Raw genomic sequence first — 23723 nt, forward strand, 5'->3', positions numbered from 1 at the left:
GATGGCTGCGGTAGCTGAATACTGTTGCCGGGTAGCGCCCGGCCTGTACTGGCTGCTTTCTTCTACCTTATACATCCCGCAGGTGTTCCGGTAACCGGGTAGCTCCCGGCCCGGAAGTTCTCGCCCTTGCACCATTTGTTTTTGAGATTTTTTTTGCGCTGGCTGGGCATGCGGATTTGTCTAGACCAATATTACTAGGCGCCTGTGTGCCTGGTCTTTACACTTCACTGATTCCCGCGCATCGCAGATCGGCAGGTCCCTGTACCGCTGGCTGTGGCGACGAAAAGTGTATCGGTTCTGAGTCGAGCAAGTGAGACAAATGGGCGCTGCATATATGTGATTCCACCCGTGGTCGTTCACGAAGCTCGTGTCAGCAGTAGCGGAGGCTCATGTCATCGTTGGGGCAAGAGTCGAGTGATTTCTCAAGCAAGCTTTGGGTCGATGATCATCGAACATAGTCTGAAGGCACAAACGAACTGTAATAGAGCAGTGAAAGAGTTGTCTGTCATCCTAAAAGCCACACATATGAACGTCGTCGGAGCCCTCCTCAACGCCGTTCAGGCCGAACCATCGCACACAGGCCAACGAGCGCACCCACAACCCCTGCTCCTTCCACTTCTCCATCACCTCCCACTTCTGCGTGATATTGACGTCCACACGCGCGAAAAAGTCTCGGGAGCCCTTCATGGTCTCAGAAAGCAGCCATTCCATGTACTGCTTCTCGTCTGGCGCGTCGAGGAAGGTGCTGAGCTCGTCGAGACACCGCAGCTGTATCTTGGTGCACGTAAATAGGTGGCTATCACGCCCAAAACTGTGCGGCGCGATACATTCTTGGTATTTGTTTTTGCTAGCGGCCTCCAGAAACAGAAACAGCTTGGGCAGAGTCGCACAATCGTTCGCGGCTCTCTCGATTTCGACGTTGAAATAGGGCCGAAGCCCTTCCCAACGCTCTCCAGCTGCAAATTGCATCGTGAATTGCCCTTTCATTTTGCCTGGTCCCTTTAGCGTCTCGATTTCCTTCTGTTGCGCTTTGTTGCGGTTCTGCGCGGCGGCATCGTTGTTGGCGGCGGTCATGGCAGCAGAAGTTGGTTGGGAGGGCGCTGCAGGAGGATTCTGTGGTGGTGGCGCAGGCGGAGCGGAGGCGGAGGCGGGAGCGGGATCTTCTTCTGTTATGATTTCTAGTTCGTCGTCGCTGCTCTCGTTCTCTTGGTCCGACATTTTGGCGCAGTGTTCTGGCTCAAAATCTGGTTCAGGAGTGCGCTGAAGTGTCAGAAAAATCGCGTCGCAGTCGCGAGTTTGTGGTTGCTGTCGAAATCGTTTCGAAATCTTGGCGCCAGAGGAGAAAGCCCCGTAGCAACCGTTCATCACTTAAAGCGGAAAGTTTGCAGAAGCTAGCGCCATGTTACCTGAGCGGAAGGCCTCCTCGTACCCCTGCTGACCTCGATTTGACATATGAAATGCGCTTTCAGGCACGAGGAGGCCTCCAAAGCAGCCAGAACGCGCCAATCGTACACCTTAATCCTCATCTGACCTCTCCTCCCGGCATCCTCCTCTAGCAGCTTCACAGCAGCCATACCCAACTCCCAAATCTCCTCTGCGACGTCTTTGTGACATGAGGAGTCCACAATGACACAAGTATCGGAATCTGTGCCGTTCAACAACCTGGAACGCAAGAACGCGTCCTTTTCATAAGCAAAGGGCAGCCCAGAGGCCGCCAGGCGACGATCAAAGCGCCGAGAGACTGTATTAGCAGCAATGGGATCACCATACGGCAGCTTGAGTGTGCGTGAGAGCAATATGGCCGCCCTGCTACTCGCTGGAAGTGCATCAGCGGCACGTTTCTGCAGGGCGGCCTCCTCGGTGGGCGGTGGCGTAAGCAAGGAAGCCGCCCAATCTTCGACAGTGTCAGGATCTGCTTCTTTTGGGTGCTCTTGGATCGACTCCGTCACGCTTTTCCTTTTTGTTTTGCCCTCATGCTGGTCGCCTTCAACCTCGACTGACTGAATGGCAGGCATCCTTTGACTGGGGCTTCTCCTTGGTAGCTCTGCCAGGATACGAGAGCCTTGACACTGCTCTTCGGCACACCAGGGCGGCGTTTTGGTCAAACCCCTGGGTCTGCGAGTTGTTCGCCGACGTGCTACAGATGCTGTCCCTCGCGCTGCTGGGTCTGATAGAACTGCTTGTACCGCCGCTGTCACCTCAGATGATGGACTTGGCTGTGTGAGGTCGACCTCTACGCGCGGTCGAGGCGTGTCATGAATGAGTGAGTAAGGCAGCTTGGCTGCCTTTGGCTGATGTGGCCCGCAAAGCTCCTCCGCCGCCTTACGCTTGCGCTGAGCTGCGGTAGCCACCGGAGTGGGCGAAGGTGGCGGGACGATCTCTGCAGACTCATGTAATGCCTGTTGGCGACGAGAGCTGGCAGCAGGCAAAGACGCCGAGCGTATTGCAACGCGGTTTGAGCCTATGGTTGATGGCGTCAGCGTCGACTCTGTGGTTTGGCTGGCCGCATTTCTCGACCTCCTTTCCACGGCATTAAGCTCGGCAGTATCAACCCTAATAAGAGGTGGCGGCATCTTGAGCTTCCGCCTTTCTAGTGGCGAGATACTTGCTGTAGCTATGCTTCGAGGTGTCTTTGCCGGGGACGTGCTCTGTGTGCTACCTGTTTGCCCTGCTGGAACCTTGCCATCAGCTGCTACAAGCTTTTTGATGATGTCTTGGTAAGCCGTATCATCCACGTCTTCTTGCAGAGGCTTTTTAGCAGCTTCCTGGAGGTCCGCAAAGCTGATGGTCTCGGTTACCGCACGATCATAGTGGACCTTAGTGATTCGAGGGAATCTCAATGTCCAGAAGTTGCAGCCACTGTTGCGGTCATAGCCAGAGCCGAGACATTCGACCACAAATGCCGGCTTGAAGATGACTGTAGGTGGGGCAGAGGCGGTCATGTCCTGCATTTGGTACGCCGTGTGCGTGTCGTGGCCCTCCTGACGAAGTCGACCGATGCGCTTGAGGTCTTCGAGCTCAGTCGGCGGGATGCAATGGGAGCCAGCGGACACCGTGTCAATAATTCGGAAAGAAGGCTTGTCGCCAAATCGCTCGACGGCGTCTTTGTCCTCCAAGCAGGCGATATAAAACACGTTCCAACCCTCCGAAGCTGCTACCCGACTGTCTGTCCTGGCCCCGATTATGCACAGATCGGCAGAGTCGCCCAGTTGCTGCAGATAGTCGCGTTTCAGCTTGATGCCCCTCGGGGGCTTGGTCCAATTATAGTAGGGATCATCGCTCCTCTTGAGCACAAATCCTTCCCAGCCGCACTGAATCGATCGCGCGAAGAGATTTTGCAACTTCAGGACTGCCTGTCTGGTCTTCCCAAAATCGACCAGCTCTCTCCAGCAGATTTCGCTCACTCCTGGGATCCGTGCGACAACATCTTTGAGGCAGCTGCGTCGCTTCTCGTGAGGTTTGGTCGCAAGGACTTGATTGTCAAGCAGAAGAATATCGTAGAATACGATCATAACGGCCTCGTCAGCTTTTCGTGGGCTATCCTTCTCGGCCCCAAGGAACTTGCCACCATGCTTGACATAGCGCCTGATCTTGTGGAACGGTTCAAAGGCTTTCTTACTACTGTTCCAGATCAGCAGCTCGCCTTCGAGTATACACCTGTGGCGGATCCTGCACTGCGCCGAGTCAAAGCGCAATGCTTTCCTGATTGCAGGATGCAGCGCTTCTCTGTCCAGTGTCGAATCCTTTCCACTCTTCGAAAAGATCTGGATCCGGTCCTGGCTCGACTCACGTGTGATGTGAATCTGGCAATATTCGCCATCATACTTCCGTTCGACGCTCATGCACTGTTTGTTGGTCATATTGACACAGTGCTTTACGCTCCGAGCCTTGTCGTAGGGTTGCCGAGTCAGCATGACGCCCGCCTGGGGCTTGAATCTTGTCGCGGCCACAGATCGGAGGGTTCTGATCTTGGTGATATCTGGCCGCGATGGAAAGCCTCGGAAGCCTTCGTGTGCAAGCATTTCTACCGCAGCCTCCAGATCATTTTGCGCAGCTAGCATATCGGGCAGCAGGAAGTGAACTTGGGCCAGTACGGCCGTCTCGGGCATCTGGACGGTGCGGAGATCTTTCAGGATTAGCCTGATGAGCCACTTCGCCTCATGGCTGCGCAGAGAAGTGATGATTGGGCCAAGTAGCTCATGGGGCTGAGCGACAACGTCCCTCCTTAGCTTCATCTTTGGACCAGCATACTTCGAGTTGGCGGCAACCTGTACCAGGGCGGCGTCTACTTCGTCCAGGGTGAATGTCTTGTTCGAAGAAGCCTCGGCTTCCGCCATGATGGACTCGACATGCTGAGCGAAGTCCATGCCAGGGCCAACCTGGGTCTGCCAATCTGTTAGACGTCTCATACGATGGCCGCCAAGGCCAAGCGCCCGGCCAAAGATCTTGGCGAGTCTGTTCTCGCGGAGATCGTAGACTCGATGAGGTAGTCTTTCGGGCAGCAGGCTCGATAGGAGAGCGACTGCTGACTCGCCATGACGTAGGATGTCGCTCTCGTGTTGAGCAAACCATTCTTCGATGATGCCACGCGCGGGCTTGGCGCTGCTGGCCGCTGTGGCTCGCGGGTCTTTGATGTCCTCGAGCTCCTGTAAAAGTGCTGCAAGATCGCGGAAGTTTATGGTCATGATGCATCGACCCAGCGTGTCATCGCGTGCTCCAGGTCACGGCGCTCATCAAGTGGTGCGCTGGACTGATCGAAGCACAAAGAAAGGGCCACTGATCTGTCGGTGGTTGACATGTTGTGCGGGGGGCTGGGTAGTGAGAATAGATCATATATATGTCCCGGCCAACGATCAAGTGACTACATTCAAAACGCCACAGTGAAGCAGTAATCGAACAAAGGGCAAAGCAAGACTTGTTCCAGTTCTTGCTGAGCGCGCCAATCAGTAAAGACGCGTCAAAGGTGAGTAGATAGTATTTGCTCCATTGCTCAATTAGGCATGTCTGAACGCTCAAAACGAAATCACCTCTCTTCATTTCCTGAAGACGCACTCAACTCCATCACCAACTCCATCAAAGCAATCACCAATTGTCCATCATTCAGGCGACCGCCACCGGCTGCGCTACTTCCTCGACAGCAGCAACCGGAATTGGATCCGGTCCGTTGATGACCTGCTTCACCAGCCATTTCAACAGCCCTTCCTTCTTCTCCTTTGCAACGACATCTTCGAAGCCTGATGGAGGCGTCACAGTCTTGCCGTCGCCGTCCTCGGTGTTCTTTTCAGTATCTGCATCCTCGTCATCCTCGCTCCATTCACCATGTCGCTTCTTCCGCCGATCTTTCCGCCGCTGCTCCTTCTGCTTTTTCTTCTTTTCTACCTCTGCCTCTGCTTCTTCCCGTTCACGAATGAGCTGATCGGCCCAAGCTTTGATTTCGTTGACCGCCTTCTGCGGTGAGCTCTTGCGCATGAGTATGAAGTCTTGCAGCTCGGCAGGAGAAACCTTGTATTCTGGAATTTGTTCGCAGAATCGGTCGGCCAGTCCTGCAAGCTCCTCTTCATTCGAACCTGACGCATCAGCTTCGCAGGTGCACTTGGTGGCAACCTTCACCGTGGTCTTGAGTCTTCTACGATACATTCGCATAAAGATCTCTCGCGCTTGAGGCCGCGATGCCCAAGCCAGCTTCACACTTACATCGACACGACCAGCCCGAATCAAAGCGTCATCGAGCTTCTCCTTGTGATTGGTGGTCATGATCAGGACCTGGCCTTCAGGGGCGCCTACTCCATCAATAGCGTTGAGCAGACCAGACAGTGTCACTCGGCTTTTCGCTTGTTGCTTGCGGTAACGCGTGTTGTAGTCATCGTCAGAGTCATCATCAGAGTCGTCCTGAAAATCACGAGACACACCAGCAGAGTCGATGTCTTCGAGCAGAACACAAGGTCGACCAATCATACTCTTCATCAACCGGTTGAGGTTATAATCGTCAAGATTCTTATCCAGCAAACTAATGATGTGGATGTCAAGCTTGAATTGGCCAGCAAGAGCCATCGCGAGAGATGACTTTCCGGTTCCGGGAGGACCGTAGAACAAATAGCCACGACGGTAAGGAATACCTTGTTGCTGATACCAAGCCTTCGTCTCCGGGTGCAGATACTCGGCAATGTCCTGCACAATCATCTCCTTTTGGCCTTCATCCAAGTTCACCGTGCTGATTGGACGCGCAAGCCGGTTCTGAGGTCGAGACCAGTTACCGTAGCCGTGCTCTTGCCCTGAGCTTCGGATTGAGGTAAGTCGATCTTGCGACTGGACCACTTTCTGCCCGCGGTCTATATCCGCAAACAATTCTGTAATAGGCTTCGTGCTCCATCCGAAGCAGAAGAATCGCAGGCTCTTAGAGAAACCTGGGTTGTAGGTCGAATCATCTCGATCTCTGCGTACGAGAAAGCTTCGACCCTTGTGCCGGAACAACAGCATACTGCGCGTGGAGTGGAGCACCATCTTGAATGGCTTCTCTTCATCTCCGTTCTGCTGCTTGTCGATCGGATTGCCCCAGTCGTCATAGTCGTCATCTGGACAATCTTCTTGGTCCCGCTTCAGGATCTGATAGCTGGACTCTCCGAGCATGTTGTTCCCCTGCCCGAGAATCTTCTTCTTACGCAAGAAGTTCTGAACCTGGAGAACGAAGGGGTCATCTCCGTCAATGGTGATTGAAGCAGTGAACAGACTGATGAACTGCGACCAAGTTGCTGAGATGGCTTCTGTGACTTTCGTGGCGTTGAGATATGATGCCAACACGATGGTGAGCAGCACGCTCATCAACTTCGACAGCCTCGGGTACTTTGCGAGTTTGGCGAGGACTTGTGGAAAGATCTGGATGATATATGCGGGTAGACCTAAGGTTCCGCCCGCGAGCATAGTCGGGATACTGCCTAGAAGATCGCTGGCTGCATCCGATCCGATGCTTGGGCGAGGCGACCCTGGCGGGCGCCAGGCAGCGAGGGCGTCCGCCATTGTATTTGTCGTTGATCTGAGTTTCGTTCTTGTTAATTCGATGATAGCAAAGAGAAGCTCGAGAACGGTGAGAGAGTTCAGATATAAAGGCAACACTCACTGCGAACCTGGCGGGGGTGAATTAGGCAGTGCACATGTGCTGTTTGGTCAAACAAGGCTTAGCCTTGGAATAGGCTGCTTGTCGGACTCGGCAGGTGACTCACCCGACCACTTGAGTGGAAGGTCATAACCTTGGAATATGATGTATGATGCCTGCCAGCAGTCATAATCGATGTCGTTGGGTCATAGTCGCAGCCTACTCCTAGTCTGAACATGCCTGTTCAACGAGTCCCTTCAGCACCAAAGTTCCGAATATGACACGAGATCGCATGAGCGCTATTGGCAGGCACGAGCCGCTAGCGTGGCATTTGCCTGATTGCCCCACAAACGCTAGTCGAAGAGTGGGATGGCGTGTGTTGCACTGCAGGCATCCGCGCCTCGGGGTTTCTGGTCACAGCCACCGTCCGTTGACTTCACCGGTCAGCATTTCCATCTTTTCATTACTCGTGCGAAGACCTTCCTTTAAGCCGCATGGTATCAGTATCCTCCCGATGGCGAGAATCATGGAGCTGCAATTTGGAGATTCAACACCGAGAGGATTCGGTATGACAAGCTCAGCGGCCTGCCCATATCGTCATCAAGCTTTCAACATGTGTCAAGAGAAGCATTTTGGGCTCGATGCATGATGCCGTCAAGCCGCAGTCAATTTCTTCCACCAACGGTTGCTCGCATCTACAACTCAATGCTGCGAGCCGTCCTGGCAGCTCAAGCCGATGGTGCCGAGACCCTCAGCCTTGCCAGTCATAATCGACCAAATCACCTCCCAAACACAGTCCCCCACATCTGATTGAGAGCCGCGATTCCCGTTGCCCGGTAAGTGTCATCCTCCACATAACTCCCCGTGTCATTCGCCTGCAGCACCATGTTCTTTCCATATCCTCCCGCCCCAGTCACTGGATCTCCTCCTGGACCATTCATATACACTGGCCAATGCGGCGCCGTCATCATATGGTTGTTCGGATCACCTGTCGCAATGAAGCTCGCCCACATCGAACTCATGAGCTGAGCAAGGTAGAAGTAGCTCTCCGGCACGTCTGTGAATGGCTTGGCATTTGCTGCGTATCCGAGACCGTCGGTGTTGTCGAAGACGAAGGCCACTTCTTGGAAATGGGCTACGCCGATGAAGTTTGGCAGTGGGTATGGGATCGTGTTGAAGCGGTACGAGTAAGTCGTCACATTGTAGTTGGCGTACTGCTGGTTGGTGAGCCGGCGTCCAGCGTGCATTGACAGGTCACCCCCGAAAGCATTGCCGCGCTTGTACTGATAGCCATAGGACGAATTGAGCGTGTAGGTGAGTGTCGTAGGAATGCCAATGGCAGGAATATCGGGGTATGTGGCTTCGATAATCGGCGCAGAGTCCTCCGTGAGGCCGGACCGCAGCAGATACCTTCGGAAGTCGGAATCATTGTTGATTCCAACGGGACCGAAGCTGGTGCCTTCATCGCTGTTGGCGCCAATCATATACGGTACCTTGACGAAGTCGCCGTTGATGACTGCTCCATACGTCGAGTTGGGTATAAAGTCGCCATCTGGCGCCGGACTGAAGCGGATGCCAGTCCTGTTGAACGCAGTGTTCAGTGTATCGAAGTCTTTGCCGCGGAGACAGCTTAGCTTGTCGTCCTCGTTACTACAGCCTGCAATGTCTGTGATATTGTCGAAGGTGCGCTGGCCAGTTGTTGCATTGTATGCTGCCACCATGGGGTTTCCGGACTGCCCGATTATGCCGCTGAAGAGGCCCTCGTCCTTGCCTCCATATGCGATGGCGTGCAGCCCGACGGCAGTGGCACCGGCTGATTCTCCAAAGATGGTCCTGCAGATCCGTCGTCAGCTCCCATATTTGCAGAGCAGAGTCCTCCACAGGTAATTACTTACACTTTAGCCGGATCGCCTCCGAAGGCAGCAATATTCTCCTGGATCCAATGCAGGGCAAGTCTGCAAAACTTCCGTCAAGGCCAGCCCCATGAAGCAAGATTCGGATAGGCAAAACAAACCTCTGATCCTTCATCCCAACATTGGTCGATCCCTCAGACTGTATCTCCTGCCCATTCAAGAATCCCCACGGACCCAGTCGGTATGCCATGGAGAGACCGATAACGGGATGACCGATCTTCACCGAGTTCTCTACAATGACTGTCGCCTAGCATCAGGATACAGGCAACTGGCCGTGTCAGAGGATTGAGCACATACACGACAGATTGTACCGCAGATCACTCGCGCCGCCCATATAAAAGCCTCCACCGTGGATCCAGGCTCCAATCGGTAGGGCCTGGCCGTCGAAACCGCTCGGTCGTACGATGTTTACAACGAGGCAGTCTTCGGACTGCTCGTAGCCGATTTGGTCGTAGCCGTATCCCTACATTCAGTCGCATCAACATCCCTACGGATTCCTTCGCTCGACAAGGCCAAAGAACTCACATAACATTCCGGATAATACTTCGTCGCCTCTAGCATTCCACTCCAAACATCCTTCAATGGCTGTGGCTCTCGAAACCGCAGATCGCCCAACGGTGGCTGAGCATAGGGAATACCGAGGAAGAAGTCCTGATTGTAGTTGGAGTTGTGCACGCCGGCTATGGTACCGTTCTGAATCGTCACTGTTGGTGCTCCTGCTTGGCGGACGGCGTGAGGGGTGCCGAGGGCTAGGGGTGGGAGGACGGAGAGGGCGGAAATGAGTGTTTGGCGTAATGACGGCATGGTGCGCTGTGGTCGAATGATGTTGAGATCGAGCCAAGGCGGTGAAAGGGCTTGAAGGAGTTGTGGCGGGAGTATATACTGGAAACAATCCATTGTATAGTGGTCGCGATGTCACCTTCCACTTCCAACACTCTAGTCTAGGATCGCCATCTGCCGTGCAATTACCCCGGAAAAATCACAGTCGGCCATACCTTTACTGTTGCTCACAAGTCCTTCTCCACAATCACAGACAAATGCACCTCCGCATTTCGGACTGTGCCTCAAGTCGTCGGACCAGCACCTAGGCAATCCGCAATATAGCCGCGCCACACAGAACCGAGCGTCCATACCACAGCCATCGAAGTGATGACAAGCAATGATGATCACCTACCTCGCTTACAGCAACGACACCAGGTGGTGACCTCATTCGGCGCATCGCCATGACTCGTGAGCAGTGTTGCGGAGAAAAAAAGTGTCGATCAACGCGGGGAAAGCAATGGGTTTCGGTTTACTCGGCGTAATTGAGTTGACTCGAACTTTTCTCCTAGGGTTGCCGAGGGATGGTCTCGATGGTACAGTAACAGATTGAGGATGGGACTGCAGCAAGATTGCGAGGATATTGGGTTTTACACATGAACAAATTTGAGTAGAAGCAGGAGCGAGAGCGACTTGCGGAGAACGTCCAAGAAGACTTTGGCGTCGGAGTATCTCAATGGTCTTTGAAATGTCCATATTGTCTAGTACTGCACCTACTTGCCTGTACTGCATTGCGCTTCTCCTCGGTTGCATGACAGCAGCATAGTATCCATGTGGTGGTATGAGCTTCCTTTCGCTTGCTTGTCTCGTGTGTGATCAATAGTGGGAAATTCCCATACAACGCCAATTCTTTCTGTCGAATAGTCTCTCACGCACCCTTGGAGCGTCCCTCAGGGCATCGTTGCATGCGGTTCACTTCTCAGAGCCGAAATGGCTTTATTTCTCCGTGCCTCAGTCGTCTCCGATGCTGGCAAAAGTTTCTGTGATCTTTTGTTGCAGTTCCTCGTACTTCTTTACAGCGGCCTCTTGGTCATCGGGCAGCTCGAACTTCATCGAACGAAGCTTGTGCTGGATGTCCTTCGTCTGCTCACTCACTCTAGACCATGAGATACCGCTCGACGCAGCCTTCTGAGCCTCATCCTGGAAAGCCATCATGTTGCGCATCATCCATTCGGTCTTCCAGAGTGGACAGAACTGGTCGTAGTCCGAGTAGCCGTTCTGTTGTAGGAAGTCGTCCTTCAACATGGCAGCCACATCAAGGACAATCTTGTCGCTGTCTCCCAGCGCCGATTTGCCGACCAATTGCACGACCTGGTCGAGTTCTTCTGAATTGGTGAGGAGGTTTCGGATTTGATCTCGCAGCTTCGGGAAATCGGGGTGATCTTTCTTGTAGAAGTCGTCGAGAATGCTGGTATATTTGCTGTATGACATCGATGTGTTGACGCTAGGGAAGTGCTTGCGCTGTGCGAGCTTCTTATCAAGACCCCAGAAGACTTGCACAATGTTGAGGGTTGATGAGGTGACAGGGTCTGAGAAATCGCCGCCAGGAGGTGACACGGCGCCGACAATCGAGACGCTACCTTCACGCTCTGGCGAGCCAAGCTGCGTGGAGGCGCCTGCACGTTCGTAGAAGGAAGCAAGCTTGGCACCGAGATAGGCTGGGAAACCTTGGTCAGCAGGCATCTCTCCGAGGCGACCTGACAACTCTCTCAGAGCTTCGGCCCAGCGTGACGACGAGTCAGCCATCATGGCGACGGCCTTGCCTGATCTCTGAAATATTCTGCAACTGTGATTCCAGTATAGATAGAAGCTTCTCGTGCCGCGACAGGCATGTTTGAGGTGTTGGCAATCAGACATGTGCGCTTCATGATGGGCTCTTGTCGACCGTCAATGGTGATCGATAGCTCTGGGAAGTCCATCAAGACTTCAGCCATCTCGTTGCCTCGCTCGCCTGGCTGGATTAGTACGGATCTGGATTCAGAGAGGAGCGTACATACCGCATCCAACGTAGACGATGATATCGCTGTTGGAGAACTTGGAAACAGACTGGGAAATGACAGTCTTGCCGCACCCAAAAGCACCTGGAATGCACACAGTACCGCCCTGCACGGACGGGAACAGCGCATCGAGCACACGCTGACCGACGATAAAGGCTGGTCGGCGCGTTTCCGCTCAGTGACAGGTCGAGGAACTCTGACAGGCCATGAGTGCATCATTGGGTATTCCTTCTCCTCGCCGTTGAACTCGACTGTCAGCAGCGGCTCAGCGACGGTGTATTCACCCTTGCCTGCGATCTTCTTGATGGTGCCCCGAGCTCGTGGTGGGAAGAGGATGTTGTGCTCGCTGATCAGTGTATTCTCCTCAACCTTGCCCCATATATCGCCTCCCGAGATATGGTCGCCCTCTTTCATAGTTGGTTCGAATTTCCATTTCTTCTCCCGGTCGAGGGCAGGAATGGCAATGCCGCGAGGAATATAGATGCTGTCGACCTTCTTTGCAATGCCCTTGAGAGGCCGCTGGATACCGTCGTAGATTGTCTCTAGAAGACCGGGGCCGAGCTCGACAGAGAGAGGCTTCTGTGTTCTCCAGACAGGATCACCGACAGTCACGCCGGCTGAACGTTGGTTAGCGATTGATCAGAGCTCCTGATGAGTGACTTACCAGTCTCTTCATACACCTGAATGGTGGCTTTGTCGCCCTCGATCCGAATGACTTCGCCGGAAAGCTCGTCATGGCCGACTTTGCACAGTTCGTACATAGATACACCAATCATGTCCTCCGCAACGATAACGGGACCAGAGATGGAGAAGATGCTGCCCTGGGGCTCGCCCAGCTCATCGCTCTTTGCCTTTGCGGCAGGCATGGCTCTGCGATATGTGCGAGTAGTGGTTTCGAGGAAGTTGAGTGGCTGCGGAAAAGCAAAAGGAAGTGCAGATGCTGAAGGGACGTAGCTCTCGTCGATGCCGTCTTCGAAAGGCTCAATCCAGACGCCAAGCTCTCTATTGACGTAGGAAAGCGCGGACAGATCCTCAATGCTCTTGCCTAATATTTTCTCGATTGTGCTGTGGCGGGTTCTCAGACGTGGACGTTTACCTAGACCGAGCATGCATGTGCTGCTTGCAAGCTACCCTACAGGAGCAGCGATGCAGCATCACAGAATACAGGAGCCTTATTGCAAAGCGGTCTGAGCATTGCTTGACAGCGTTCAACTCCAGGCGCCGCTAAAACGTTACAGCCGGAGATGCCCCTCACCTCCAGGGTATGCCCAGACCTTGCACCTGAGCTGCTGAGATACGAATACTTGATCTCCTTGACTTACACCTAGATACCTAGATACTTAAGTACTTATGGACGTGGCCCACGGTGAAGAGACAACTACTTCTTGCGCTGTATTCGGTAAGCCAGAGACTCGACCGTCGAATGACTACATCCCACATCCCCAAAGCATGTGTTCGGATGAAACAGGCGCCTGTGTCGTGCTCTGCGCCCAATGAATGCAGGTCACGACCTTCTGATCAAGCTTATCTGTGGATGAAGTGTGTGTGAACGTGCTCGATCGAGTATAGGCGAAGTCACAAGCAGTCCATAGTACTGATCGTGTGCGGTCATGTGGTGAATCGTGGGACAGCACGCTTGTAGAGAGGATACATGCTACAGAGTGGTGGTTGCTTGTCAATGTGAAGCTGTTTCAGTCCTACTCGTCCAGGCTACTACTGTACTTGACCATCACCACTGAAGGACAGAGGACCATCTCGTTGAAACCTTAGCTAAGCTGAGGGTCCAACCGCAGACCCTTGTCGCCTCTGGTCTGGGCAGGTATGAATGACCTCGTCGGACGCTGCAGTTGGCTTTCTCCGAACCTCATTGCCACGACCATTCACTTCCTTCCCTCCGTTCTATACCATCCACCGCACTATTGTTGCCATTCCACTTGTATGGGACGGTCTTCCAGAGTCTTCATTCCCCATTAGTACCATCAACAGCACCACACCTGTCAAGACAATCGAACAATTCACGGATCTGGGTATCCCCGCAGTCAGATCCACGGCCGTAACTCAGCATACGTTCGGTACAAACCGACCGTGAGCACTCCCAACGAACGAATATCATTTCCTCCGGGCCACTCTTATCAATACCAGTGTAGGCCTCCCCGAACACTGGTCCAGAGGCGTAGCATCAGCCTCTGTTATCCCGGAAACCTCTTCCCGTAACGACTGCTCCTCGGTCGAGCCAGCACAGTGAAGTCAATAAGGGCGGCTTTGCCGCCTTGAAGTCCTGGCAGAGCAAGATCAAGCTTCCATTCCCCAACTCAATTCCGACCGCCCATCCATCTCGACGTCCACAATTACATCAGATTTCCCCCAACTCTCTTCCCACCAACCCCCTCAATCAGCCCCATCCGCATCGTCCGGAGCCCCAGCCACTCACTCCTCCTCAAACCGATACACCACTCGATCAGTGCACGGCAGGAGAAGACGATCTTCAGCCGCATCGATAGGACCAAGCGGACGAAGGCGCGCAAGCGCGAGTCCCGAGCGAAAGAGACAGAGAGTCGATAGCAATATGCGGCCTGAGGACAGCTCTACACAAGCAATATCCAATGGCCACAATGGTGAGACCAACGGCGCTTCGCTCAAGAAGGCTTTACAGCCTGCGCTCAACGGGCACGACAGATCAGCCACTAATGGTGCGAGTTTTGCCGCCAATGGTGCCACAAAGAAGACCAGCCCGGTAAGAACCACAGCACAGTGGCATGGCCACAACCGTGAGGAAATCACCAGGATCCTAATCCAAGGCTTGAATGATCTTGGATACACCAGTGCAGCAGATGTGCTTGCCGACGAGAGTGGCTTTGAATTGGAGAGTCCTTCGGTCGCAGCCTTCAGATCAGCGGTGCTTGATGGGCGATGGAATCAAGCTGAGTCGATATTGCTTGGCACGGGATCTGGTGCTGAAAGCGCTGATCAAAATCAAGGTGGTGGACTCGTTCTCAAAGAAGGATTCAACCGAGGCCAGATGCTGTTCTCAATACGCGAGCAGAAGTTTCTCGAACTTCTGGACCAGCGAGAACTGAGTCGAGCATTAACGGTCCTGAGGACAGAATTGACTCCACTTGACTATGATATGCACAAATTGCACGCTTTGTCAACCTTACTGATGTGTCCGCCTGAGGATCTACGATCCAGGGCCCACTGGGCAGATACGATCGAGCAGGCGAGGCTCAAATTGCTGCAAGACCTTTCTCGATCTATTGCACCATCGGTCATGCTCAGAGAACACAGGCTTGCTGAGCTCTTCGCCCAGGTGAAGCAGGCTCAAATCAATCAATGTCTATACCATAACACCTCCGTTGCCCCATCGCTATACGACGATCATGACTGCAGCCGCGACGCTTTCCCTCTGCGAACATCTGATCTACTGGAGGATCATTCTGACGAAGTCTGGCACGTTCAATTTTCGCCTGACGGAACAATGCTTGCTAGCGCGAGTAAGGACAAGACAGCGCTGATCTACAGTGTACCGTCTTTCGAGCTGAAGCACAGGTTGACGGACCATAGCAAAGGTGTCACCTCACTTGCTTGGAGTCCGGACAGCAAGAAACTCATCACGTGCTCGATTGACGCTAGAGCCAAAGTTTGGAATGCGGAAACAGGACGTGTGATCTCAACTTTCGAGCACAGGACGACAGATAGCTATGCTATCACCGAGGCTGCATGGGGGCCGGATTCCATGAGCTTTGTCACTGGCAGTCACAACCGCAGTCTGGCCCTTTGCCTTTGGCGGATGGATTCGTCGACTCCTCAGCACGTCTGGGAGGGTGGCTTCAGGTCAGACTCTGTGATCATCACGCCTGACGGACGACGGATGGTTGTGGCAGACACCGAGGGTCGATTGCATTGCTTCAATTATCACACTTACCGAGAAGAGTTCTCAGTTCATCTGGGCAGTCGGGTCACCGGGATCAGTGTCAGCAGAGACAGCTCATATGTCCTGCTAAATTTGGAGGCCAGTGAAGTTCACATGTTCGATCTCGAGAAACGGGAAACGGTCAAGACGTTCACTGGTCAAAAGCAGGGCAGCTTTATGGTACGGAACTGCTTCGGTGGGGCGGCTGAGAATTTTGTGCTCAGCGGGAGTGAAGGTGAGTCGCGTAGCGATGCTCGCGACATTGCTAACGTCGTCACAGATGGTCTCGTATATGTTTGGCACAAAGAGAACACGCAGTTGATCGAGCAACTCTACGGTCATGGCAAGGGTCAAAGTGGTAAAGCAACGGTCAACACTGTGGATTGGAATCCTGTCGATCCTGGCATGTTTGCATCGGGCGGCGACGACAGGAAGATCAGAATGTAAGTGACACCGGCCCACTCTGCGGATGATGCTGACTTGTGAAGATGGACCAACTCAGTTGTGCCCGCCGAAGCGATACCCGGCTCATTAGCCAGAGAGGCTCCTCGTCACGAGATAAGCAGGACCAGCGCCATCAGGTCGACGCTATAACGATTTGCATCTATACCAGCGGTCACGAGAAGATTGGAATATAGCATATAGATATCTTGGTTAGGGATCTAGCATTCGAGGCGTTTGACAGTCATGGCATGGGTAGTGACACACTCTCAACACAGTCACTATGGGATGGTATACACGGGGCGGGTATCGGAGATGCATCCAGTTACACCCCTAGTCGGGCACACACTCACAGGCAATAGTTCAGATAGAGGACCGGGACGATTGTCTTAGCTTAGATCAGCTGATCTCGTGTCGCTTGAATCAGGAGGCGCCCCGATTGAGTGTCAGTAGACAAATGCCCGTCAAACGTGGTCCCGTGGCACTTTCCTCTGTTGGCAGAACGGCGATTGCCACTCAGAGAGTGAATGAAAGGCGCATTGTTTCTGCCTGCTGGGAAGCACGCTCATACCCTCTTAGCCTCCTGAGACTACATCATTCCGTGACGTGGAAATAGTATACCTATGGAAATCAACACTGATGCCTGTCTGGCGGCGTGGCGGCCAATCACTTCTGGACAGTCTTGCCAAGCCTCCTAGTACGTCGAACCCATCGTCTCACCCATCCGACACTCAACGAGCGCCATCTTCCTCTACGACAAACAGCCTTGACGACGCTCTCCGCATAGCAGCTCAGCGCAAACTTGATAGTCGCAAGCTTTCGATCAACAGCGAGCACTCCGCGCCGATATCCTTCAGACCCGCCATGGCGACTCCGCCGGGGGGTGTTGCGTATGTTTCCGCATTCATGGTCAAGGGAGGTAGACTGACAGGATGGGCAGGATCAACGTCAATGATCCGCAGTTGATCTCGCTCGTCAATAAGTTACAAGATGTGTTCAGTACAGTTGGCGTAAGATGTCCCTTCCGCATGCCTCTGCCATGGCTGATGTGAAAAGGTCAACAACCCAATTGACCTACCGCAAATCGCGGTGGTTGGTTCCCAGTCCAGCGGCAAGAGTTCTGTCTTAGAGAACATAGTCGGCCGTGACTTGTAAGACACCAAGACCAACGAAACTCAGAGCGCATGCTGACAGTCCGCAGCCTACCGCGCGGCTCCGGCATCGTAACACGAAGACCGCTCGTCCTCCAGCTCGTCAACAGACCCGTACCTGCGAAACTCCAGTCGAATGGCGTTTCCGAGAACGAATTGAAAGATAGCAAAGACTCACAAGCGAACGTCGATGAATGGGGGGAGTTCCTGCATTTACCCGGCCAGAAGTTCTACGATTTCAACAAGATAAGAGAAGAGATCGTCAAAGACACCGAAGCAAAGGCAGGCCGCAATGTCGGTATCTCACCACATCCCATCAACCTGCGGATTTATTCACCAAACGTTCTCACGCTCACACTCGTCGATCTGCCGGGTCTCACCCGAGTGCCTGTTGGCGATCAACCACGAGACATTGAGAAGCAGATCAGAGACATGGTACTGAAATACATTTCAAAGTCCAATGCTATCGTGCTGGCAGTGACAGCCGCCAACGTCGATTTGGCCAACTCAGATGGCTTGAAATTAGCAAGAGAAGTTGATCCTGAAGGTCAGCGGACAATTGGTGTTCTCACAAAGATCGACTTGATGGACACTGGGACGGACGTGGTTGACATTCTTGCTGGACGGATTATTCCACTCCGACTTGGATACGTGCCTGTGGTCAACAGAGGACAGCGTGATATTGAGAACAAGAAGCGAATCGACCTGGCGCTCAAAGCCGAAAAGGACTTCTTCGAGAATCACCCATCATACCGGAATAAAGCTTCGTATTGCGGCACGCCATACCTCGCCCGGAAGCTCAACCTCATTCTCATGATGCACATCAAGCAGACACTGCCAGACATCAAGACTCGCATCTCGAGCTCCCTCAAGAAGTACTCGGAAGAGTTAGATCAACTGGGTGCAGGCGATCTGCTTGGCAACAGTGCAAATATCATTCTCAACATCATTACAGAATTCTCGAACGAATACCGGACAGTCCTGGACGGAAACAGTCAAGAGCTCTCCAGCAACGAGTTGTCAGGAGGTGCTCGAATCTCATTTGTGTTCCACGAACTATATTCGAACGGCATCAAGGCGATCGATCCTTTCGAGCAAGTCAAAGACATCGACATTCGGACCATTCTCTACAACTCATCAGGCTCTTCGCCTGCATTGTTTGTCGGGACCACGGCGTTCGAACTAATCGTCAAGCAGCAGATCAAGCGGTTGGAGGAGCCTTCACTGAAGTGTGTTTCTCTGGTTTTCGACGAATTGGCACGCATTTTGGGACAGCTGCTCGGCAAGCAGCTTTTCCGGCGGTATCCTCAGCTGAAGGATAAGCTCTCCCAAGTCGTGCTTGCGTTCTTCCGGAAAGCGATGGACCCGACGAACAAGCTTGTGCGCGATCTGGTGGCTATGGAAGCCTGCTACATCAACACAGGTCATCCGGACTTCTTGAACGGCCATCGCGCAATGGCAATTGTGAACGACCGACACAACGCCGCTAAGCCAACGCAGGTTGACCCCAAGACTGGAAAGCCGCTGCAGCCGAACCTACCACCTCGCGCCGGCTCGCCTTCTCTGCCTACGGACGGCTCCGAACAAAATAGTGGTTTCTTTGGATCCTTCTTTGCAAGCAAGAACAAGAAGAAGATGGCAGCAATGGAAGCACCCCCTCCAACGTTGAAAGCCAGCGGAACGCTCTCCGAACGAGAGAACCAGGAAGTTGAGGTCATCAAGCTGCTCATCAACTCGTACTTCAACATTACCCGTCGCACAATGATTGACATGGTGCCAAAAGCTATCATGCTCAATCTGGTGCAGTAAGTCATGCTCCGTGAAACTTGCCATGCAATACTGACCCTTGTTCAGACTCACGAAAGACGAGATGCAACGCGAATTGCTCGAGCAAATGTACCGCACACAAGAATTTGACGATCTCCTGAAGGAGAGCGACTACACAGTCCGACGACGGAAGGAGTGCCAGCAGATGGTTGAAAGCTTGAGCAAAGCTAGTGAAATTGTCAGCCAGGTGCAGTGAACGTACTTAACCAGCGATGTTACTCAACCAATGACGGCTTCGAGAAGGACGTCGGAAGGAATGAAATGACCCTGCGGGTGATCAAGCTGCCAGTCAGGACCTGGTGACGCCAGATGGCAACACAATAGGCCTTCCTACTATTGTCGGACCCAGACAGCCGGCCTCGCGAGATCATTTCGCCCAGCGTCCGAGAGAAAGCACGGTTTACCGGTAGCAGCACCCAAATTACGTTATACCCCCAGGAACGGGTCAGCGAGAGGAAGCATGATAGCACGCAGAATTGATAGAACGACTCTTTTTTGTTGTTGTTGCACGGCGTCCTGGAGGAGGCTTGGTACACTCTGAGTGATGGCAGATCAGGTAGCTGTAGCTGCAGTAGTGCGAGGCAATATTACTTAGTGATGGTCAACCAGACTAAGCCTTTCATTCTCGTGGTCTTTCACTTCCTCAGGGCAGGCGTGGTGGTGAGATAGGATGCTGATAAGAATGCCTAAGGATCTTAACATTTGGGTATTGTATGTCTTCGACGCTAAGGGTCGAATCATTGCTTCATCGAGGACTGCTTATTCAGTCAACTCATGACGCTGGAGGTATCATATCGTAATCTATGTCATCTGAACCGTACACCATAGTCGCCGTGGAAGTCTGTTCCTTCTGATCGACTATGTCAGGCCTCGCCGTGGCTCTCTCGTCAACGAACTGGGCCATGGCTAGTTTGCTGTGTCACTAGCACGGTCTGGCATGGATGTCTTTTTGCTGCCACGCGGCTCACCCTGAAAGCGTGAAGTCCAGTACACCCTCTCGTTTCGGAAACAAATGTAGCGCAAATGCCACGAGTGTCCTCCAATAGCCTTCACAATCTCCGCCCTGGGGTCCAGCCTCATCGCTTCGGCCTCCTCTAGCAGCCGCTCCAGCGCAAGTACGACGGAGGCTTCGACTGGACACCGCTCGGTTAAGGCGTCAAGGCCATCTCCCTCTATCCGGTGACAGGCAAATTCGACCAGGCCATCCAGGCATTTGATCATGCCGAAGCGGAGACAAGCTCTGAACATCTCGTACGTGTATTTGACGGGTGACCCGCAGGAGTAATTCAGCGCAAGCCAAGGCCACAGAGTCCGGTCGTTGGTGTCCGGAGCCGATGGCGATAGGGTACCCCAGATCTGTGCTGCCAAGAGCTTTTCGTCGCAGCTGATACTACGCGCTAAGTTCCGCCGCCCGAGCGTAAGAATGATAGAGTCCGCCGTGTTAGGATTGGCTTCTATTGCGGCCTGCCGAATGAACTGCTCGCGAAGGCATGATGTGAGCGAATAGGCTTTGACGACTGGCTCGTAAACCATCAGACAGTCCGGGATATATCTGACTCTGGCGAAAGCACTGTAGGTTCCTCTTTCATAACCTCCATTAGGATTACTTGTTGTGAAAATGAAGCAGTCGTACATTTTGATATGCATGTCGATGACTCCTTCGTAGCTAGTGCCTTTGTAGGCGGTGCATGTGGCGTCGGTGAAATTCTCGAAAACGCTGATGCTGTCTTCGGGAAGTCGCTCAGACACGAAATGTATCGCCTTGATGTGTTCCGGTTTGAGTTGAATGTCGGGATTGTCGATCAAGACGGTCTGCCAGAGTCGTTGAGACAGCGTCACGTACGTCCACTTTAGATGCTGAACCCGCAGCCAATGGCTCTTCGCGAGAACCATCTGAAGCTCCTCACGGTCTGACACGGCTATGGTTTCTGACTGGCCTGGCAGTTTTGCTGCTTTGTAGTTCTCGTCAACGTTGAGCATGTCATCGGATTCATATGCGCATAACAGAAGTGTTTGCTCGAACACGATGAAGTCGGGTAGAAGCCTGTACAGCGTCCTACAGGTGTGAATCATGGAAGGCTCGAGGGCGTGGTTGAAGATCTTTATGAGGAGTTCTCGTGGAAGCTCGAGGAGAGCGAGTGGCCTTCTCGTCATCGAACCCATGTCGTCCATCGAGGACGACTCTGCTTCATTGAAGGCAATGGGAGGATTCGTACGAATGGTAGTGGTTGGCGAAGCGAGCCAATGCATTACAAGAAAGTTAGGAACAGGGATCGTCAAATGTCAGGGTAGGCACGGCCCTAGCCGAACCGAGCCTGCCACTAGTATAAACAGTCGTGTCTGACGTCACGCGCCATCCGACGCGTGCCCTCCTCTCGGTGGACTTCGATACTACAAAGTACACCCTAGCCATGCGGCAAAGCTTCAACACTCCTTTTGTGACACGACGCCTCACGTTCACATCTGCTCAAGTAGTCCATTAATGCCAGACACTCCGCGCAGAGTCTACAGCATGGCAGCACTGACACTAAAAAGGCACGCTTCTCAAATCCCTGATGATTCCACAGAGTCCAAACGCGCTCGCATATCCGAAGTCAATGCAGATACCGCAAAGTCAGAGGCCTTTCGACTGCTTGACCTCCCACCGGAGTTGATACTCAAAGTCTTCAGTTTCGCCAGAGAGCCATGCATGATTCACACCTGCAAGACTTTGTATGCAGTCCTACCTCCGTTCGTGGAATATACCCAAAAGCTTCTGCTTCTTGCATACGCTTCTCATGACTTGCTCCATCCGCTCATTCGTGAAGGGCCGAGATCCGGTAGCGATGCTTTCTGGACGTTACCCGGCCACATCGGGAGGCAATGGACATGGGTGGAACGCAGCGAAATGCAACAAGCAGCAGCGTCCAGTCACTGGTTACGGTCGGAGCATCTTCTCAGGACACACATGGCACTTTGCCGCCGACTTTGGCGGAGGACAATCCTCGATGACCCGAGTATTGAAATCGCACCGAAGCACTCTCAAGCGCTAGAAGCTACGGATCCAGCGCTCTTCGCGAAGTGGCCGATATGGCCGAAGTGCGTCAATGCCAAGATGACAGACAGCGACTCGGGGCATAACACCGCAATGACAATAGTTATGACCCAACCACTTTGTCAAATTAGCACCTATCTTCGATGCGAGCATGGTGGAAAGACATGGTATGCTCGGACCTGTCGAATACATCCCAGATTGTCTCATAACATACGACAAGCTCGAGCCCCATCAGATACGAATGAAAGCTTATCTGAGCGATGTTCTCTTGCGGCAGGCTTGTTATGATCAATATGTCATCGACAAGGATTTCGACCACCAAATCATGGGAGACGACTTGCCATGCTACCTCTCGTGCAATAAAGTCCTTCTCGAGAGGGAGATAAGGCGGATCTTAGAGAGACCCCTTCCTCATCCGACGCGTCCGAAGAAGTATATCGACGATGACAGATTACTTGCAAAGCTGCTCGACTGGAACGTTGCTTGTGACAGCCCGGTCGATATCACCTTCGCTATGCTGGAGGCAACACTCAAGTTTAATTTGCCAAAGTGCTTGGACGTACTGCTTATGCAACACTTGGAAAGCCGGTTCGCGGATAAGAGGCTGACGAAGCGTGTGTTTAGCATGACTGATGTAAAGAATCTCGGGAACGCGGCCTTCAAGATGGGTTACGATTTTGGTTCGACTATCTTTGAGCCTCTCGATGATGCAAGGTCTCGCTGGGATAAGGAACACAGGCATTTGTCATATGAAAATCGAGAGCAAACGGGCCTTCGTGCCAGTGACGAGGACATTGCTACTATGCAGAGAAGCGAATGGAATGAAGGGACGGAGCACGACGCGTACGCTGGGGCAGATATAGAGTTCAGAGAGACAGAGCTAGAGGATGCTCGAGAGCAGCTGGGAGCGTATGGCGAAAGAAGTCCCGATGATGTACAGGAGGAGCTCAGGATGTTGCCGGGTCAACTTGGCGAGAGTCAGGAGGCGGCGACGGCGATGGCGGCAGAAGAGGAAGAAGCAGCGGCAGCGGCAGCGGCAGAAGAAGCAGAAGACGAAGGAGTAGAAGAAGACGAAGCAGCATCAGAAGCTAATGAAGAAGCAACAGAAATCGAGTCAGAAGAAGAGGAGACAGATTGGCCGGTGGAAGAGGACGAGGATGAAGAGGAGGAACAAGAACACCAGAATTGGAGTGAGACGCAATGGAGGGCTTTCTTGGAAAGTGATGGGGAAATTTCTGACGATGAGGATTTCTCGGATGACGACGTGGGCTATTCGCACCGTATGCACTGGCGAGGTGGCGAAGGTGCTTCTTCAGGCGACGAAGACGATGAGGACGAAGATATCCAGAGTGACGAGGAGCAGTGGGCTGGCGAGGACGATGAGAGCGACGAGGGCGATGGGGGCGCCGGAGACGAAGACGACAGTGACGCGCCGTCACAGTTGGTAATGCCTGGATCCGCATTACCCAAGCTTCCACCCATCATTCCCTAGCAAGGGCGGATGGATTGGGTAATTGAATTTGGACAGTCCGCTGTCGGTA

At 53.2% G+C, this 23723-nt stretch overlaps 8 protein-coding genes across 8 annotated transcripts; 3 read left to right on the forward strand and 5 right to left on the reverse strand.

Moving 5' to 3' along the window:
- Window positions 1-510: 510 nt before the first annotated feature.
- On the reverse strand, window positions 511-4685 carry AB675_5672 (DNA ligase 4; the record flags this gene model as incomplete). Its single annotated transcript, XM_018145904.1, has 2 exons — window positions 511-1260; window positions 1440-4685. 2 exons carry the CDS (start codon window positions 4683-4685, stop codon window positions 511-513), a joined length of 3996 nt encoding a protein of 1331 aa, XP_018001763.1.
- Window positions 4686-5100: 415 nt separating this feature from the next.
- AB675_5673 (putative mitochondrial chaperone BCS1-B) lies at window positions 5101-7014 on the reverse strand (the record flags this gene model as incomplete). Its single annotated transcript, XM_018145905.1, has 1 exon — window positions 5101-7014. The coding sequence occupies one exon, from the start codon at window positions 7012-7014 to the stop codon at window positions 5101-5103; it is 1914 nt and encodes a 637-aa protein (XP_018002136.1).
- An 855-nt stretch (window positions 7015-7869) lies between these two features.
- On the reverse strand, window positions 7870-9807 carry AB675_5674 (Lipase 1; the record flags this gene model as incomplete). The annotated part of the gene is made up of 5 exons (XM_018145906.1): window positions 7870-8923; window positions 8986-9045; window positions 9105-9243; window positions 9301-9466; window positions 9529-9807. The coding sequence occupies 5 exons, from the start codon at window positions 9805-9807 to the stop codon at window positions 7870-7872; spliced, it is 1698 nt and encodes a 565-aa protein (XP_018001940.1).
- Window positions 9808-10773: 966 nt separating this feature from the next.
- Window positions 10774-12928, reverse strand: AB675_5675 (V-type proton ATPase catalytic subunit A; the record flags this gene model as incomplete). The annotated part of the gene is made up of 5 exons (XM_018145907.1): window positions 10774-11592; window positions 11649-11773; window positions 11820-11868; window positions 11964-12436; window positions 12484-12928. The coding sequence occupies 5 exons, from the start codon at window positions 12926-12928 to the stop codon at window positions 10774-10776; spliced, it is 1911 nt and encodes a 636-aa protein (XP_018001878.1).
- Window positions 12929-14385: 1457 nt separating this feature from the next.
- AB675_5676 (WD repeat-containing protein 26) lies at window positions 14386-16323 on the forward strand (the record flags this gene model as incomplete). Its single annotated transcript, XM_018145908.1, has 3 exons — window positions 14386-15964; window positions 16010-16172; window positions 16218-16323. The coding sequence occupies 3 exons, from the start codon at window positions 14386-14388 to the stop codon at window positions 16321-16323; spliced, it is 1848 nt and encodes a 615-aa protein (XP_018001814.1).
- A 486-nt stretch (window positions 16324-16809) lies between these two features.
- AB675_5677 (Vacuolar protein sorting-associated protein 1) lies at window positions 16810-19344 on the forward strand (the record flags this gene model as incomplete). The annotated part of the gene is made up of 5 exons (XM_018145909.1): window positions 16810-17060; window positions 17111-17180; window positions 17227-17321; window positions 17372-19126; window positions 19176-19344. 5 exons carry the CDS (start codon window positions 16810-16812, stop codon window positions 19342-19344), a joined length of 2340 nt encoding a protein of 779 aa, XP_018001979.1.
- A 710-nt stretch (window positions 19345-20054) lies between these two features.
- AB675_5678 (uncharacterized protein) lies at window positions 20055-21311 on the reverse strand (the record flags this gene model as incomplete). The annotated part of the gene is made up of 1 exon (XM_018145910.1): window positions 20055-21311. One exon carries the CDS (start codon window positions 21309-21311, stop codon window positions 20055-20057), a length of 1257 nt encoding a protein of 418 aa, XP_018002090.1.
- Window positions 21312-22333: 1022 nt separating this feature from the next.
- AB675_5679 (uncharacterized protein) lies at window positions 22334-23674 on the forward strand (the record flags this gene model as incomplete). The annotated part of the gene is made up of 1 exon (XM_018145911.1): window positions 22334-23674. The coding sequence occupies one exon, from the start codon at window positions 22334-22336 to the stop codon at window positions 23672-23674; it is 1341 nt and encodes a 446-aa protein (XP_018002161.1).
- Between the last annotated feature and the right edge of the window lie 49 nt (window positions 23675-23723).

This window comes from Cyphellophora attinorum, assembly GCF_001299255.1.
Source record: "Cyphellophora attinorum strain CBS 131958 chromosome Unknown Contig8, whole genome shotgun sequence".
Taxonomy (NCBI): domain Eukaryota; kingdom Fungi; phylum Ascomycota; class Eurotiomycetes; order Chaetothyriales; family Cyphellophoraceae; genus Cyphellophora; species Cyphellophora attinorum.